At 40.1% G+C, this 18827-nt stretch overlaps 2 protein-coding genes across 2 annotated transcripts in view; both read left to right on the forward strand.

The window, feature by feature from the left end:
* LOC127648303 (E3 ubiquitin/ISG15 ligase TRIM25-like) overlaps positions 1–18827 on the forward strand; it is an 88639-nt gene that overhangs the window by 28106 nt on the left and 41706 nt on the right. The window lies entirely within an intron of this gene.
* LOC127648305 (tripartite motif-containing protein 16-like) lies at positions 835–17194 on the forward strand. The gene is made up of 8 exons (XM_052132958.1): positions 835–967; positions 1535–1647; positions 3972–4566; positions 4742–4837; positions 4915–5148; positions 8294–8447; positions 12936–12995; positions 14147–17194. Exons 3-8 carry the CDS (start codon positions 3985–3987, stop codon positions 14677–14679), a joined length of 1659 nt encoding a protein of 552 aa, XP_051988918.1. The 5' UTR covers positions 835–967; positions 1535–1647; positions 3972–3984; the 3' UTR covers positions 14680–17194.

The raw sequence follows: 18827 nt of genomic DNA on the forward strand, positions 1-18827 counted from the left end.
ATTTGTCAGTATATGTGTTGTTGCAAATATTACATTTATATAAAATATTAAATTTTTTATTATTCTTTACCTTTTTCTAGTGAAGGAACTCTGCATAATCAGACACTCGAAATTGGCTGTAAAATGGATTCATGCTAACAGACATGTGTTCAGGACAAGGAAATGGCCTTCCAAAACTCCTGAAACAAGTGGAAGGTTACAGAGAGGCATTGACATATTGACTTTACAGTCAGGGGAGACATGGAGTCTTTTTTGTCTGAATGCCATGACAAAATGAGAGTAAACTGTTATTTTAAAGAGTATTAAGTTGATCATTTGCTATTTATTATTTGTGTTAAAAGTGTACTTCTGTTTAAGTTTTAAATGATCATTTAAATGATAAGTTATATTGTTGAAATGTCTTTTTATAAGAGTTGCACTTTTTTCTTTAATGTTTATTTTGAATTTCAAAATATAAAGTATATTTGACATTAAATGTCCATTCTCTGTTTCTTTAAGCATTTTAAAATGAATAAACTAAATATCTCAGAATATCCTACGGTCAATTGGAATACTATGCGATATTACATTAGTTAAATACATTAATAAAAATGAATATCAATAAATAATCAGATTATGTATTTTTAGTCATTCAGGTATTGTTATTAAATATTGTACATATAAATTCGATCAAAATCCGTTTTAAAATAGCTCGTATTACATCTAACAAAAGAAAATCACGCTACAACACTGAAGGTTGCGTGACGTCTATAAGACCAGATCCGCCGGAAACCAAATATGGTTCACCTTCACTTCCGGCTTGAGACGTGTGGGCGTGGATTGTGTGTCCTGAGACGTGTGTGTGGCGCTGCGGGGCTGCAGATGGAAATATCTCCATTTGTGTCGCAAAGAGATTAAATTAATCTGTTATTATCGGAATTTAACAAATTATTTACTAAACTCTGAAGAACAGTTTTTTTAAACACAGGTGAGTTTATATTTGAAAACTGGAGTTATAATGAAACTTTGTGAACATATCTGTCATTTTCTTTATTCTATATAGTGTGTTTATTAAAGTGTATCGCTGTGTTTACAGGTTATTAGATTATGATTATGTCTGTTTTTGTTCTCAACTGCTTTTAGTTTCACTTTTGCCCGGAAGAACGGAAGTAAAATGTGTTATTATTGACAGATCTCATCAGAAACGCAAGGAACATTTTTATTTATTAGACTTTAGATGAGAATATAAAGTACACTGTGTGAGTGTTTATGGGTTTCCCCGTTTGTTTAACACACTTTTATTTGTTTAACTGATGTGGCATGGATTAAAACAGTCTCTCTCTCTCTCTCTCTCTCTCTCTCTCTCCTCTCTCTCTCTCTCTCTCTCTCTCTCTCTCTCTGATTGTTTATTCGTAATTTCTTGTTTCCTTTTTTCTATCTCTTTATTTTTCTTTCCTTGTTTATTTTAATTATTAATTTTGTAAGTGGTTTGCTGTTTGTTTTAGAGTGAGTGTATATGATTTATGCGAGTACTGATAGTTTGCGATGTTTTCAGTGTGGTGATATTGGTCACAAGAGATATGGAGAAATGGAGAGTCAGATGGAAGGACAGAATGTGAACTTTGTGGAAGAGCAGCAGACCAGGATGAGGATATCGTCATAGAGGCGGTGAGGAAAGGGAGCATAATGAGATAACTGCTGATAAAACTGATGTTATTGTAGATAATGAACAGCCTAGTTTCAGTGGCAATGTAGGCTTAAAAAAAATAAAGTGTGTTGATAGTGAAGTGTGTTTTGATGACTTGAGTCAGGATGAGGGATGATCATTACTCGTCTGATGGGTCTGAATATACTCAAGATCTGTATACAGTGGAGCAGATGAATGTTTCTTGATGAAACAAAAGGGAAGAATGTTACTGATTTTTTTTTTCGTATGTAGAGAAATGTTTCGGTTTCATGGGCCATGAATAATTGTGATTTTACTGATTTATCACAAAAGAAAAGGTTTCGATTGAAAAGGCATATAACAGCGATAAGACGGGAAAAAGATGGCGAAAGAGAGGCCAATTAGAGGGAAGGAAGAATAAATAAATATGATGGCCTTACAGCTGAATTTTTGTCTTTTGTTCCTTTATCTTTCCTGTGTTTTGTGTATAGGATCCTTAAACGTAAATGGATTGGAGACAGAAACAAACAAGTTTTACTTTCAGAATTAAGATTAAAAATGTTGGAGTAACTTCCCTTCAGGAGACCCACAGTGATGGAGATAATGATGTAGAACTGGGCTTGTGAACATTTTTGTGAATATTTATGCTCCTGATGGAGGGTCTGAAAGAGTGAAACTTTTTAGGAAAATGTGTCAGGTTTTAAAAACTAAAAAATAGTTATAAGGAGATCATTGTGATGGGAGGAGATTTTAAAGGTACTTTAGATTATACTATTCATAGAAATGCTGAAGAACCACATTATCAATCATCAGTTGCCCTGAGTGATGTTATTAATGCATTAAATCTCAATGATGTGTGGAGAGCAAAAATCCCAACTGTTAAACAATATACATGGGTGAATGTTGCAGCAAGGCTGGATAGATTTAATATTTTCAATAATTCAATGAATAGAGTGTGTAATGTAGCCACAAGCCCAAATATTATCTCAGATCATAAGATTGCTACTGACTATGTATTGTCAAAGCATCATAAAAGAGGGTCTTATTGGCATTTTAATAAGAAACTTCTAAAAGATGTTTTTTGTTTGTGCAAATTTTTAATTGGTTTTGGAAAACATGGCAAACTCGTAAGAGTGAGTTTAGAGATGTTATACAGTGGTGGGAAATTGGAAAAACATATCTTCTATATACATATAATTCCTCAAAAAGGATTGAAAATATGATTCAAAATCTGGTAAAAGTGATTTCTGAAATTGAGAATAAAAAGCCTGATTTAATAAGTGTTATTACTGATAGGAAGTTGCAATTAAAAATTATTTTTGCAAGAAAAGGTTAAAGGTGCTCTTGTTAGGGCCCGTTTTACTCATATTAAGGATATTGATGGCCCAACAACTTTTTTTTCTTTAATTTAGAGCATAAGGTCTGTCAAGAAAAACAAATGTTATATTTGAAGAATGATGGTGTGTTAATATCTGAACCAAATGCAATGAGGAACTATTTTGTTGATTTCTATTCCAAGCTGTATACTGCAATTTGCAAACTGACAATTTACTTGAGTTTGAAGAAGTGACTCAAACTGTGCAGGAGCTATCATCAGGGAAAGCCCTTGGATTGGATAGACTTCCTTCTGTGTTCTATAAACATTTTTGGAGCATTATTGGGAAAGACTATTATTAAATTATTTTATGTTCAATCAAAATAGAATCCCTCCCTCTTAGTTGTAGACTAGCATTCTCCCTTTTACCAAAAAAGGGTGATCTGACTCTTCTCAAGAACTGGAGACCTGTAGCCTTGCTGAATACAGGTTACAAGATTTTTTAAGATTTTGTATGCCTTGCTAATAGATTAAACAATTATATGAATGTTTTAATTGGAAAAGATAAATCCTATTGTATAAAAAAGATGTATTAAGGGTCATTTATTTTTAATGAGAGATGTTATAGATTATACTATAAATAATTATATTGATTTGGGAATTGTATCCCTAGATCAAGAAAAGGCATTCGATAGAGTGGCCTGTGTGATGAGAGAAGACTCCAAGGACATGAAAATTTATTTTAGTCTACTTTCAGTTTTTCCAATTATGTTGATTATGTTGAAGTTTACGGGGGGAAAAAATTACATTTCGTTTTCGTTTTAGTTTATGATAATAACTTTACTGTGCGCTCATGTTATAGTGGCTTAGGCCAGCACTCACATATTAATTACATGTTTTTGTGCTGTAATTAATGTTGTTGCAACTGTGGCATAAGATAATGTTGATGTCAGATTTGTTAAAACATGCAGCATAGTGCACTAATGAACTAATGTGCAATGTTTCTGTCAGTGTGTACAGTGAAATGGCAGGATCCAGTATTTCAGTAACTCAGGATCAGTTCTGTTGTCCGGTGTGTTTGGATCTCCTGAAGGATCCAGTGACCATTCCCTGTGGACACAGTTACTGTATGAACTGTATTACAGACTGCTTTAATGAAGATCATAATACAGGGATATACAAATGCCCTCAGTGCAGACAGACCTTCACTACAAGACCTGCTTTATGTAAAAATGTGGTGTTTGCTGAGATGGTGGAGAAACTGAAGGACACGAAAATCCAAGAGACTCCCTGTTACGCTGGTCCTGCAGATGTGGAGTGTGACGTCTGTACTGGAATAAAACAGAAAGCTGTCAAGTCCTGTCTGGTGTGTCTCAACTCTTACTGTCAGAATCATCTAGAACAACATGAAAATCTCTTCAAGAGTAAGAGACACAGCTTGATTGAGGCCACTGGACGACTCCAGGAGATGATCTGCCCTCAACATGATAAAATGCTGGAAATGTACTGTCGAACAGACAAGAAGTGTATTTGTGTGCTGTGTATGGTGGATGAACACAAGAACCACGACATTGTATCAGCAGCAGCAGAGATAACTGAGAAACAGGTGCACTTCCCTATTGGAAACTCATTAGAGTTAATTTAGTTTCTTGTGTGTGTGTGTGTGTGTGTGTGTGTGCGTTGATGGCCATAAGACAAAACTGGAGTCATGCAGCAATTTATCGCATCATTTATTCTTATGTAACATTTCTCATGTTTATCCATATTTGTGTTTCATACAGAGAGATTTGGAGGAAACGCAGAGTAAACTCCAACAGAGAATCAAGGATAAAGAGAAAGATGTTCAGGAGCTGAGAGAGGCTATGATGTTTCACAAGGTGAGTTTGGAGATGATCAACTGCTGGACTATCAGTAGTTTGTTTGTGTTTTAACAGTAACTTGTGTGTGTTACCAGCGCTCTGCGCAGACAGCAGTGGATGACTGTGAGCTGATCTTCACTGAGTTGATCTCATCCATAGAGAGAAGGCGCTCTGAGGTGACACAGCTGATCAGAGATCAGGAAAAGGCTGCAGTGAGTCGAGCTGAAGAACTCTTGGAGCACCTGGTTCAGGAGATTGATGATCTGAGGAGAAGAGACAATGAGATACAGCAGTTTTTACACACTGATGATCATATTCAGTTTGTGCAGGTAAGAGAGATCTGAGAAACAGGACTGTGGACTTTAGTGAGATATTGTCTGTCCAATTGCAAAAGACATAAGCTGCTCAAAGATTTGCTGATGAGATGTGGTGTTTAAAGGGGTCATTATTAATATATATATATATATATATATATATATATATATAGATAGATAGATAGATAGATAGATAGATAGATAGATAGATAGATAGATAGATAGATAGATAGATAGATATACAGTGGATATAAAAAGTCTACATACCCCTGTTGTGATGTAAAAGAATGAGACAAAGATAAATCATGTCAGAACATTTTCCACCTTTAATGTGACCTATAACGTGAACAATTCAATTGAAAAACAAACTGAAATCTTTGATAGGGAAAAATAAAAAAACACAATAACCTGGTTGTATAAGTGTGCACACCCTTAGACGAATACTTTGTTGAAGCACCTTTTGATTTTATTACAGCACTCAGTCTTTTTGGGTAGGAGTCTATTAGCATAGCACATCTTGATGTGGCAATATTTGCCCACTCTTCTTTGCAAAAAAGCTCCAAATCTGTCAGATTGCGAGGACATCTCCTGTGCACAGCCCTCTTCAGATCACCCCACAGATGTTCAATTGGATTCAGGTCTGGGCTCTGGCTGGGCCATTCTAAACCATTAATCTTCTTCTGGTGAAGCCATGCTTTTGTGGATTTGGATGTGTGCTTTGGGTCGTTGTCGTGCTGAAAGGTGAACTTCCTTTTCATTTTCAGCTTTCTAACGGACGCCTGAAGGTTTTGTGCCAAAATTGCCTGGTATTTGGAACTGTTCATAATTCCCTCCACCCTAAGGCCCCAGTTCCAGTTGAAGAAAAACAGCCCCAAAGCATGATGCTGCCACCACCATGCTTCACTGTGGGTATGGTGTTCTTTGGGTGATGTGCAGTGTTGTATTTTCTCCAAACATTCCTTTTGGAATTATGGCCAAAAAGTTCAACCTTGGTTTCATCAGACCATAACACATTTTCCCACGTGCTTTTGTGAGACTTGATGTTTGTTTTTGCAAACTTCAGCCGGGCTTCGATGTTTTTCTGTGTAAGAAAAGGCTTCCGTCTTGCCACCCTACCCCATAGCAAATTCATATGAAGAATACGGGAGATTGTTTTCACATGTAGCCCACAGCCAGGACTTGCCAGAAATTCCTGCAGTTCCTTTAATGTTGCTGTAGGCCTCTTGGAAGCCTCCCTGACCAGTTTTCTTCTTGTCTTTTCATCAGTTTTGGAGGGTTGTCCAGTTCTTGGTAATGTCTCTGTTGTGTCATATTTTCTCCACTTGATGATGACTGTCTTCACTTTGTTCCATGGTATATCTAATGCTTTGGAAATTCTTTTGTACCCTTCTCCTGACTGATATCTTTCAACAATGTGATCCCTCTGATGCTTTGGAAGCTATCTGCGGACCATGGCTTTTGCTCTGAGATGCAACTAAGAAAATGTCAGGAAAATCCTACTAGAACAGCTGAACTTTATTTGTGATTAATCAGTCACTTTAAATGATGGCAGGTGTGTAATGACTTCTATTCAATGTGAGTTTGAATGTGATTGGTTAATTCTTAACACAGCCACACAAATCTTCCCAAGACACAGGCAGAAATCGAGGAATCATGCTCCACAGTCTTGGGCACCAAATGATGGGGGTGAATTCAAGCAGACAGGTAACCGCACCTCAATCAACCAGCAGCCAACCTATATACAAGCTCATCCAACAAGGTCCTTAGAGGCTGGTGAGGTGCAAGCAAAGCCCAGATAAATCTCCCAAATTGCATGCAGAAATTGAGGAAACCTCTGCAAAAATGCATGAACGGATGGATCCTGACCATTGGGCTCTTGAGCGGGGAACAGAGGGGGCTGGTAGCCGAGGCTACACTGGAAGGGTGACAACCCCATAGATGCCAAGGCAAATGAGCTATGAGCATACTCAACCCAAACCAAATTCTCGCTACAAGTAGATGGGTTACGGGAGGCCATACACAGCAGGGACTTCACTAGTTCTTGGTTCGCTCGTTCCGCTTGAAAATTTGTCTGGTGATGAATCCCAGTTGACAAACTACCTGTCACCCCAGCTGTCAGCATAGCTCTGCCCAAAAACAAGACACGAACTGGGGGCCTCTGTCAGAAACCATGTAAACCGGGAGGCCATGAATACGGAGGATGTGATTTAATGACTGCTACCGCTGTCTCCCTCGCTGAAGGTAATTTGAGGAGGGGAATGAAGTTAGCCGCCCTCGAGAACCAGTCCACTACACTCAAAAAGACTGTGTTGCCAAAATATCCATGACAGTGTGCGACCACGGTCTCGATGGCACCGACAGCAGTTGGAGGAGCAAGGCTTCGGTGTTTCACAAAGTTTTATTGGTCACACAAATGGGGCAAACATCTCACGCAAGCGATGGCCACCAGAAACGCTTTCTAATGAGCGTTTGAATATGAGTAGCTCCTGGGTGGCAGGCGACCCTAGATGAATGGCCCCACTGAAGGACGTGCGTTTGAACTAATCATGGAACAAAAAGTTTGCCCACTGGGCAGGCAGCGGGAGACGTGGTATGTTGTAGCGCAGTGTGGACTTTTGCCTCCTCCTCCCACGACAGCCAGTAATCCCCAGTTACCGACGTCATAATTCCGTTCCGTGGGGGGTCAACCGATGTAAAAAGAATTCGCACGAATGCATCCTTCCTAATGAGGGAGAGCACTGTGACAGGGCCGCTTCAACACTGACCTTGGACGAATCCACCTCCTCAATGAACTGACTAGCAGGGTCATGGGTAATTAAAATATTTTCTTTTGAGTTTACAAAACGAGGCTTCAGCCTGCGGGGACTAACTAAAGTCAGTGTGTGTGGAGGTGAGATCCGTCAGAGGCGCAGCGAGTTGAATATAGTTACGGATCCAAGAGGTGCAAGAGTTGGCCTCTTTTTCCCCTTACCTCAAGAGTTTAACTCTGACTTTGAATTCTGAAACTTCCTATATTTTATAGTACAAAAAACAATTTTGTCAAAAAACAAAGGAAAATTGTACTCCACATAACATGACCCCTTACTACAATGGCTGTGATTGGCCCTGTAATTGCTGTTGTATGTCAGCTTTTATCTGTCATTTGTCTTTTTGTCTGCAGAGTTTCGGGTTTCTATCTGTGCCTCCTGGATCTACTGACAGCATCAATGTCACTTCTCATCTCTCTTATGATCATGTGGTGAAATCTGTATCTCAACTCATAGGCAAACTTGAGCAGTTCTGCACAGAGGAGACTGAGAAGATACATAAAAGAGGTACATTTCTTAACTCAGAAATTATATGAAGGTGAGTAACCTCCTTTGTATTCATTAATTTTATTTTGTTTGTGCTAGTTAAGTCAAATATTACTACTACTTGGTTCATTCAAAACCCCATAAACTTTGGCTTGTAATTGTAACCATTTGTGGTACAGAAATAAATGATAACTCAAAATCATACGACTTGTTCAGTCTTTTCATGTTTGTTCAATTCCATTGTCACAGTTTTGTTGCCCTGATGAAATAATCTTATTTTATATAAAGTCTTACAAGTAGTATAAGTCAGTAGCATAAAAACTTGGATCAGACCAAAAAGTTAAGCGTCTGGGTTACTGTTGTAACCCCCATTCACTGATGGAGGGAACGAGATGTTGTGTCGATTGTAGTGACACTAGGGGTCTTACTTGAGAGCCTTGGTTACCTCTTATCCATGAGAAAAGGCCAATGAAAAGTTGGCAAACAGAATTTGCATGTCCATGCGACTGTTCAGACAGGTTTTGAGCTGAGGATCCGAGAATAAGGTTACATTTTACATTTACATTTATGCATTTGGCAGACGCTTTTATCCAAAGCAACTTACAGTGCACTTATTACAGGGACAGTCCCCCTGGAGCAACCTAGAGTTAAGTGCCTTGCTCAAGGGCCCAACAGTGGCATCTTGGTGCTGCTGGGGCTTGAACCCCCAACCTTCTGGTCAGTAACCCTGAGCCTCAACCACTGAGCCACCACTGCCCACAGTGTTGTTGCAAGAGGGACACATCGTCTTGTTCCCTCCATCAGGGAACAGGGGTTACAACAGTAACCTAGACGTTCCCCTTCTGTCACTCACTTGATGTTGTGTCGATTGTAGTGACACTTGGGGTCCCTGTCCAAAAACGCCACAACACTGAACCGTGTGCAGATGCAGGTGCAAGCAAGCTGTTGCGTGCCAAAGTAGCAGGTGCATCAGACTGCACGTAAACTTCCCCAACGCCCCACAGGGGAGGTGGGGGGTGTGACGTAACTAGTATGGGAGCAGACCGCGCCAGCCGCAGCCTTTTTTCCCTCTATGTTTCTCTCAATAGAGTGTTAGATGCAGCTGGGGCCTTATAATATGCATTGGGGAAGGTGTTCTTTTCCTATTCTATTCTTTCAGGGGGAAAAGACCCCGTAGAGACCACAGTCTTAGGATGACATGAGCATCTGCCAGACCTAACTCCAAGCAAGTGTCGCTGATAGAGAACGCTTGCAGGTCTCCAACCCTCTTGATGGAAGTGAGCACAATCAGGAGGGCTGTCTTTAAGGAGAGGGCTTTTAGTTTGACTGACTGTAGCGGCTCAAACGGGGCTCTCTGAAGGCCCATGAGGACCAAAGAGAGGTCCCAGGAGGGCAACAGGCCTTGCCTAAGAGGATTCAGCCTCCAGGCGCCTCCTAAGGAACTTGATGATCAGGTTGTGCTTCCCTAAGGACTTACAATCCACTGCATTGTGGTGACCTGTTGTTTCAGATGCTGCTGAAACGGGGCGGCCCCTGCAAACTGAATCGCATAGCCGTGTCGGATGGTCCTGGCCAGCCAGCGTGAGGGGTTGGAAAGCATAAGCCACATGTCCAAGACATACCTGGTGGGGCTTTGAAGCAGGGGGAAGCAAATAATGTTACGTTGGGGGGGGGGGGAGTTGTGTCCCAAGGTATTTGTGCTAGGGGAAACTCAAAGCACTTACCTTGCTCCGTGTTCCACTTACCTTGCCCCCGTTTCAGTGGCATCTGCTTCACTTCAGTGCACAGCGAAAACGTCAACACCCTGTGTGCGGAAATCGCAACCCTTCTACGCAAGGACGCAGTAATAGAGCCTGTTCCTCCAGCTGAGATTAAGAAGGGATTCTACAGCCCTTACTTCATTGTACCCAAAAAAAGGCGGTGGGTTGCGGCCAATCTTGGACCTGCGATTTCTGAATCGGGCCTTACAGGAGTGGCGGTGGCGTAGTGGGCTAAAACACTAAACTGTTAAGCAGAAGGTTGTCGGTTCGATCCCCACAACCACCACAATTGTGTCCTTGAGCAAGGCACTTAACTCCAGGTTCCTCCAGGGGGATTGTACCTGTAATCTAAGTCGCTTTGGATAGAAGCGTCTGCCAAATGCATAAATGTAAATGTACATCAGGATTACCCAAGTGCATTTCATTAAGTGCCTTGGCCTGGTGGACTTGCAGGAGGGCCATGGCATGCAGGGTGGAGTTGGCCTGTTCAGAGGCTCTGTAGGCTTTGGATGTCAGGAACGAGGTCGTCCTACAGGCCTTGGAGGGGAGTGTCAGTTGATCCCACCAGGTGGTGACGTTTTGTGGGCACAGGTTCACCGCAACCTCTTTGTCCACCTGGGGGACCTCCGTGTACCCGTGGACCGCTCCGCCGTCAAGGGTAGTGAGAGCAGAGGAGTGAGGAAGCTGGTTTCGGGCAGTAAAAGGTGCCCTCCACGACTTCGTCAACTCGTCATGCTCCACGACTCGTCAACTCGGTGTGGATGTGACCTTAATCTCGTGGGAAGATGGCGCGACATGGGGGGGTGGAGGGGCGGCTTAAGTGGCATTCCCCCGTACGAAGGAAAGCCGTGACCGCAACATTGCCATGGTCATGTTCTCACAATGAGAACATGAACCATCCACAAATGCTGCCTCAGTGTGCTCATGGCCCAGACACGTCAGGCAGCGCATATGGCTGTCAGATGCTGTGAGATATTGACCAAACCCAGAAATTACATATAGATGGAAAGGCATCTTCAAGGCATGTTCAATGTGTTTTTTTGCTCTGATACAGAAATATACTCTTTTAGTCAGGAAAATATACTCTCCCAGTACGTGCTGTCGAAGCACCCAGGGCCGTAGTCTGCACTGGCATGCAGAAGAAGAGAAAGCCACTGGTAATGCCAATTTCATTGGCCTTTTCTCAAAGACAAGAGGTAAACAAGGCTCTCAAAAGGGACCCTTAGTGTCACTACAATCGACACAACGTCAAGTGAGTGACAGAAGGGGAACTGCTCACACCTACTTGAACCATCTTTTTAAACATTTCTTAATATCTTTGATGACCTGCATCTTGCTAATATTAGACAGAGAGCCTTGAACTTGCAAATGGGTTGGCAATGATTTTTGAGCATCCATTGCAATGGCATGAATTCAAGTTACTTTTGTTGTGACATTGGGGTTTGTTTGCAATTCATCTAGCTTTTTTGCATTGAATTTAGTCTGAAAAGGCCTTTAAATGCTGAATGTTACTTCCTTAGGGTACAGGTTGTAAAACAAGCCCTTAACCTACATAGACAATAACTTTCACTTACAAAAAAATAACTGCAGTACAAGTGTGGTAATTTGGACAGAGTATTACTGCAGTACCAGAGAAATCAATAGGAGAAAATGTAAAACCTAACCGCCAATAGATGCTGGAAAAGGAAGTCCTGCCTCACAGGTAAAAGAGCCAATCAGCTTTTGGATAGAGAGATCACCTGTCAAATAGGGGTGTAACAGGACGACATTTTCATGGTATGATAACCATCACAAAAATTACCACAACATTATGGTATCACGGTATTGAGGTACATTGATGATATTATTAGCAGTTTAATATTTGGGTATAAAATATGTCTGTTAAACACAGATAAATATTGAAGTTATAACTAGTTCTTTATTTTTGATTTCTTCAATGTTAATCCTTTAATTTTGGATCTTGGACACTCTCTTAAACCGACAAGGTAAAAAAAATAAAAAAAATCTCAAACAGGTAAAACAAATAATAACAAAAGATTGCAACATGTAGCTACAGAAGTCAGATGATTATAACAGAACTTTTTTGTTATTGTTATTTTGTGATTTATGAAATTGAATTGTAATAATTTGTAATGAGTATTGCTTAAGTTAACACATCTGATATGCATTTGTATGCATTCAGTAATTTGTTTAATTAAGATATATAATTAATTTGTGTTTATTATTCATATAATTTATTTATTGCCATTTTGTCCAATACTGTACATTTCCTGCACACCAAAAACCATGCACTTTGTAAACCCTATTTAGTACTATTCTTTACAAGTAACATATTATGAAAAGTAGTATTTAAAAAAAAAAGTAATACAAATTTGTGCGATCCAACCAAATGAAGCACAATTAATGATACCATTGATGTCATATTATTCTGCTGATTTAATATATTGTCTTGATCGTAATATTGACCAGCTGTCTTGGAGATTTCAGTCTTTCCTCACTGAAGTAGAGGTATTTTCAAAGATGGTCACCAAGTGGACTGACTTTCCTTGAAAAAAGGACTTTGAAAACTGCAGTAATACTGCATCAAAATTACCACACTTGTACAACAGTAAAGAAAATGACAATGATATGTTGTCCAAATTACCACACTTGTACTGTAGTTATTTTTGTAAGAGTTACTACAGCAAATGTAGATTTTATTTCCTCTGTAAATAAAAATTAAACTGCAGATGTCTTTTGTTTTTTCTAGTGAGTAACATTGAGATCTTTCTCACTCCTGAATTCAGCACCAGGGACGAGTTCCAACAATGTAAGTAGAGAGAGAGAGAGAGAGAGGGAGAGATGCTTAAAGGAACAGTTCACCCAAAATTGTAATTCTCTTATCATTCCCTCACCTTCATGCCATTCCAGATGTGCATGACTTTCTTTCTTCTGCTGAACCAAAACAAAGATTTTTAGAAGAATGTTGCTCTGTTGGTCCTTACAATAAAGTGAATGGTGACCAAAACTTTGAAGCTCAAAAGTAATCAGAAAAGTAGCAGAAAAGTAATCCAAAGGACTCCAGTGGATTAAAAGGCTTCTGAAGTGCTTCAGTTTGGGGATAGAACAGACCAACTTGTTTTTCACTTTGTATGTTGACATCAGCAGTCTCTTTGGCGATCTCCATTACACTTCCTAGCACCATCTAGCGGCTCTGCATATGTGTCAAGTGCTAGGAAGTGTAACAAGCTTGAAATCCTGATTGCCAAGAAGATTGCTGATGTCAAGATTTAGAGTGAAAAAGTAGTTGCATTTTGGTCTGTTCTCGCCCAAAACTGAATTGGGTGAGAATTATAATTAGCATTATAATTAGACCTCAGATAAATGGTACCTTTGATATTTAGTGAAATTACCATCAACATTTGTGTATATTTATTTGTACAATTAATTGTGTTTCTACCTCCTCTGACCTGGCTTTGCTTTAAGTTGTTTTAATATATCTTGGAAATAATCATTTACTTTGTGAAGTCGTTTGGGCTACTTTTTTGCTGTTTTATGTGTTTTTTGAGCCTCATATTTTGGTACCTGTTAAATTGCATTATATGGACCTACAGAGCTCAGATATTCTTCTAAAAGTTTGTGTACATTAGATGAAGAAAACACATCTGGAATGGCATGAAGGGGAATAAATAATGAGATAATTCACTCCATTGGAAAAGACCCCACAGTTCATTAAGATTATTTAACAGCTCCTTAATAAATAAATAAAAGATGAGATTTAATCAATCCAAATGTTTATTTGTGAGTTGTAATTCGAGATGGATTTAGATTAAAGACTGATGTTACCTGTGAATGAGACACAATCTGTTCATGTTAATTATCTTTATTAAATCCAATCATTTGAAAAGGAATAAAGAGCCAGACTTATGTGATGCATTCATTCTGTAAAGTACTGAGAGATTATGTCTTTTTCTCCATCAGATTTCCATCCGTTCACTCTGGATCTGAACACAGTGAATCCGTATCTCTGTCTCTCTGAGGACAACAAAAGGGTCACTGCCACTAAGACACCCCAGCGCTATCCTGATCATCCAGACAGATTTGATCATTGGTTAGGGGTGTTGTGTAATGAGAGTGTGAGTGGATGCTGTTACTGGGAGGTGGAGTGGAGTGGGAATCGTGGTGTGGATATAGCAGTGGCATATAAGAGCATCAGGAGGAAGGGACGCGGTAAAGAATTTGATTTTGGATGTAATGATCAGTCCTGGAGATTGTTTTGCTCTCCTTCCAGTTACTCATTTGCACACAATAACATTGAGACTAAACTCCCTGTAGTCCACAGCTCCAGTAGAATAGGAGTGTATGTGGATCACAGTGCAGGAGTTTTGTCCTTCTACAGCGTCTCTGACACAATGAACCTCATCCACAGAGTCCACACCACATTCACTCAACCTCTGTATCCTGTGTTTGGACTATATTGGGGTTCAACAGTGAAACTTTGTACTCTTATATGATAAATCAGTGACAGTATCTTAACTCTAATCAATAAATCAACATCTGAACTTTAAATATCATAAAAGAAATACATTACTTCAAGTTCATCTGTTCATTTGCTTTAAAGTCTGTGCTGATGTAAATTGTAATATTATGATTATGTTGCGGATACAGCTGATTCATTGGATGCTTTTGAGTGAGGTAATGAACCAGTCCCGGTTCTACGGTGGAGCTTGAGGGTGCCAAGCACCCTTAAATGAAACGTAGAGCACCCTCAATTGCAGACCAGGTCAAACTGCTGCCCGCTGGTCGATTTATCATGAATGTTTTTTAATAGATCTTTCATTTATCTGGATTTTGGACCTATCGTGCATCCACAAGCGTTTAATATGAATATATGAAACATCCCAATCAGAGATTTATACTTGCACAAATTGGAAATATGTCATACTTGATGTATGCAATCTGGCAACCATATATGCGAGTGCACACGCTTTACTACTAATCAAACATGCACGACAGATATCTGAAATTGGAGTTTTGACATAATTACGGATAGTCAAATCTAAAAATTAAATGATAAATGAATCTGCCATAAATATTCTGCTCAAAGAAAAGAGTGATGCAGCCACTCCATGTCCATTCGTGAGACTGCATGTGCCAAGTCTACAAGCAAATATTTTCAGTGATGGACTTTAGTAAAAATGTTTGTTCATTGAGTTATTTGTAAATTGTTGAAGTCCCTCACACTGTATGTGAATGTTACTCTGACTAATCATTTATCAGTGTCATGCAGCCGGTTTTATTCAGTTGAGTGCTCAATGGGATGCCAATCAAACCATTGACGAGACCCACATCATGACCCATGAGTGTGTTAACAGGTTGATAATGTTTTCAGAATAAAACAAGTAAACGGGTCCACTTTGGGTGGTAATACTAAATTACCATTGCATTTAAGTATGGTAAAATAATAAATTAATAATTGTATTAAGTCTTTATTGAGTTTAAAAACCTGGAAAAGGGGAAGGGATCTCACTCAAATACCTATTGGTCTACAGTGGAACACATTTGATGGGTAAAATTGCCCTTTGAAGGTCTTTTCTGAGCACAGAAGTAAAGCAATTATTGTTAATTTACACTTTACAAATTAATTCTGTTATTGGTTTTATATGACTCCAATATAGAGTGGTGGTGGTGTAGTGGGCTAAAGCACATAACTAGTAATCAGAAGGTCACTGGTTCGATCCCCACAGTCACCACCATTGTGTCCTTGAGTAAGGCACTTAACTCCAGGTTGCTCCGGGGGGGATTGTCCCTGTAATAAGGGTTCTGTAAGTCACTTTGGATAAAAGCGTCTGCCAAATGCATAAATGGACATTTAAGTTGACCTCTAATTTAGATTTAAGTTCTAATTGATTTCTGATCATTCTTTTACTATAACATTTTAAGTTATTGATCACTCTAAATCCTCTTAATTTTCATTATTCTTTCATTCGGGTCCCAACTGTCGCTCACTGTCATATGCCGGCCGATTAATTACATAGATCTCACGGACACTAAATCGCCAGTTCCGTTCATAGTCAGCAGTTGCAGGGTTTACTAATATCATCTGATTCGGACGCCTACTGCTTGCTCATAACCAGATGATAGTTTTATTTAGTCACATTTCATACAACTTGCTAAGACGGTGATAAGCAGTGACTGGTAGTCTTACGTGGTTTTCTCCTATTCATAAGCTTCAGTAATGTCATTATCCTGGACATAAGTTTACGGTAACAAAAGGCATCCCTCGAATCTACTGGTGATCAATGATTTAGGAGGAATGCAGAATAAATCAGATAATAACTATTTATTTGCCAGGTAGGATTAAAATCATAAGTTACAAAATCAATCAAAGTCAATTTTACATATGATCAGAATAATCCGAAATTCTTAAAAATCAGATAAATAATCAAGAGACATACCTGACAATAGAAACAACTACATGCAATAGCAAAGCATGGGAGAACTGGCTATAGACTCCCTTCAATTCAAATAGCATTTTCCATTACCTGATAGAAACTACACACAGTAAGATATGAATTACAGATTTCTCCATGAACAATGTGTCACATCTCCTTAAATACCCAAACCAGAGAAAACAGACAAAGGCAAGTTTTGGAGGGGTTGGGTTTGGAACTTCTTGGGTCATAAAAGACCCAGGCGATAAGCACATTGCCAAGCAATGGCCAGAAACTCTATTACCAGATATTATCGGTTGTGGGGATGAGACCAGAGTACCAGACACACCGAGACATTTTGAATGATACCAAGCATGCCTAGTTATATTATTTGTTTTCATAGTTTTAATTTGTCATATTTTCTACATCTTGTGTGTGTGTGTGTGTGCCTTGTGAAGGAGACAAGGGGGAGAGAGAACAGCTCCTGGGGTCATACCTCATTAACATACAGGCAAGGAGGGGGACAGAGATTTGCGTTTTATTGTCCTTAAGAATTTGTGAATGTTATCTTGGGTGGAGATGATAATCTGTGAGGGGGGGGGCTGAAGCAATAAATGTTTTGTACATTAAAAAAAACGAACGTTTCTTTGTTCAATAGCATTTAAACATGATTTAATCTATTAAAAAAAAAAAAATTATGATACATCTCCACTTTATACAGAGTACCCCCACTATTTTCAGAAGCACCCTCTGTGAATTTAATCTGGATCCGGGCCTGAAAATGAACCCATTAGTAATGTTTACTAATGTTCAACTCTTTCAACTCACGCAGCTCAAGCAGGTACATTCCCAAAGTAAACTGCATAACTCCTGAAATTTGGCTCAGATGATCTTGAGACCATGGCTTTTTTATATACTTAAAGAAGACCTATTATGCCCCTTTTTACAATGTGTAATATAAGTCTCAGGTGTCCCCAGAATGTGTCTGTGAAGTTTCAGCTCAACACAATCATGTATTATACCAAGTTGTAAATGTCTCTTTTTGGGTGGAATCAAAAACACGCTGATTGTGTGTGTGTCTCTTTCAATGCAAATGAGCTGCTGATCCCTGCCCCCTTTCAGGAAGAGGGCTGTGCCTTTACAGTTTGTGTGAAGGGGGAATTAAGCCTGTGGAGCCCAAGCCCAATAAGGAGCACTTGACTCATAGTGGGTCTGGCAGCGAGTTCCTCTGCTGAATTTGCTGGCTAGAGGGCTAGGGAGGAGAACATCCAGGAAGTGAGAGCACCAATAACTGCTGGGCGAAGTCCTCGATGATGTCGCCTAAGAGGCCGACATGGAGAGATGGGCATGTTAAAGAATCGTGCCTTATCTGTGTCCCTCATCTCAACCAGGTTCAGCCACAGGTGGCGCTCTTGGACCACAAGCGTGGACATCATCTGGCTGAGTGCGTGTGCTGTGACTGCCTCGTTCCTGCTTCATGTTGGACTCCACTTCTACATGACTCTGAGTGATGATGACTAATAGCAGCCGGTGCTAGCAAAACAGAGGATGAACTGATGCCAACTCCAACCTTAAAACATGGGAAACATCGTACACCATTGCCTGAACCTTGGACCTCACCGAAATTACCTGCCAATAACAAAGAACAATGCATCTATGAGAGTGTTACTTAGTTTAATCATTTTAAGCCATGACTTTAACTATACACAAGTAACATTGACATTATATTGATGTTAGTCAGAGGGGAACTGGCCCCCACAGTGAGTCTGGTTTAGGGTTAGGGTGGGGTTAGTCAGAGGGGAACTGGCCCCCACAGTGTGTCTGGTTTAGGGTTAGGGTGGGGTTAGTCAGAGGGGAACTGGCCCCCACAGTGAGTCTGGTTTAGGGTTAGGGTGGGGTTAGTCAGAGGGGAACTGGCCCCCACAGTGAGTCTGGTTTAGGGTTAGGGTGGGGTTAGTCAGAGGGAACTGGCCCCCACAGTGAGTCTGGTTTAGGGTTAGGGTGGGGTTAGTCAGAGGGAACTGGCCCCCACAGTGAGTCTGGTTTAGGGTTAGGGTGGGGTTGGTCAGAGGGGAACTGGCCCCCACAGTGAGTCTGGTTTAGGGTTAGGGTGGGGTTAGTCAGAGGGAACTGGCCCCCACAGTGAGTCTGGTTTAGGGTTAGGGTGGGGTTAGTCAGAGGGAACTGGCCCCCACAGTGAGTCTGGTTTAGGGTTAGGGTGGGGTTAG

Source organism: Xyrauchen texanus, chromosome 8, assembly GCF_025860055.1.
Source record: "Xyrauchen texanus isolate HMW12.3.18 chromosome 8, RBS_HiC_50CHRs, whole genome shotgun sequence".
Classification (NCBI taxonomy): domain Eukaryota; kingdom Metazoa; phylum Chordata; class Actinopteri; order Cypriniformes; family Catostomidae; genus Xyrauchen; species Xyrauchen texanus.

Coding starts and splice junctions, on each gene's coding strand:
- LOC127648305 (XM_052132958.1), top strand. CDS start 3,985: ATGGCAGGATCCAGTATTTCAGTAACTCAGGATCAGTTCTGTTGTCCG. Junction 4,567..4,741: donor CAGAGATAACTGAGAAACAG/GTGCACTTCCCT, acceptor TGTTTCATACAG/AGAGATTTGGAGGAAACGCA. Junction 8,448..12,935: donor TGAGAAGATACATAAAAGAG/GTACATTTCTTA, acceptor TGTTTTTTCTAG/TGAGTAACATTGAGATCTTT.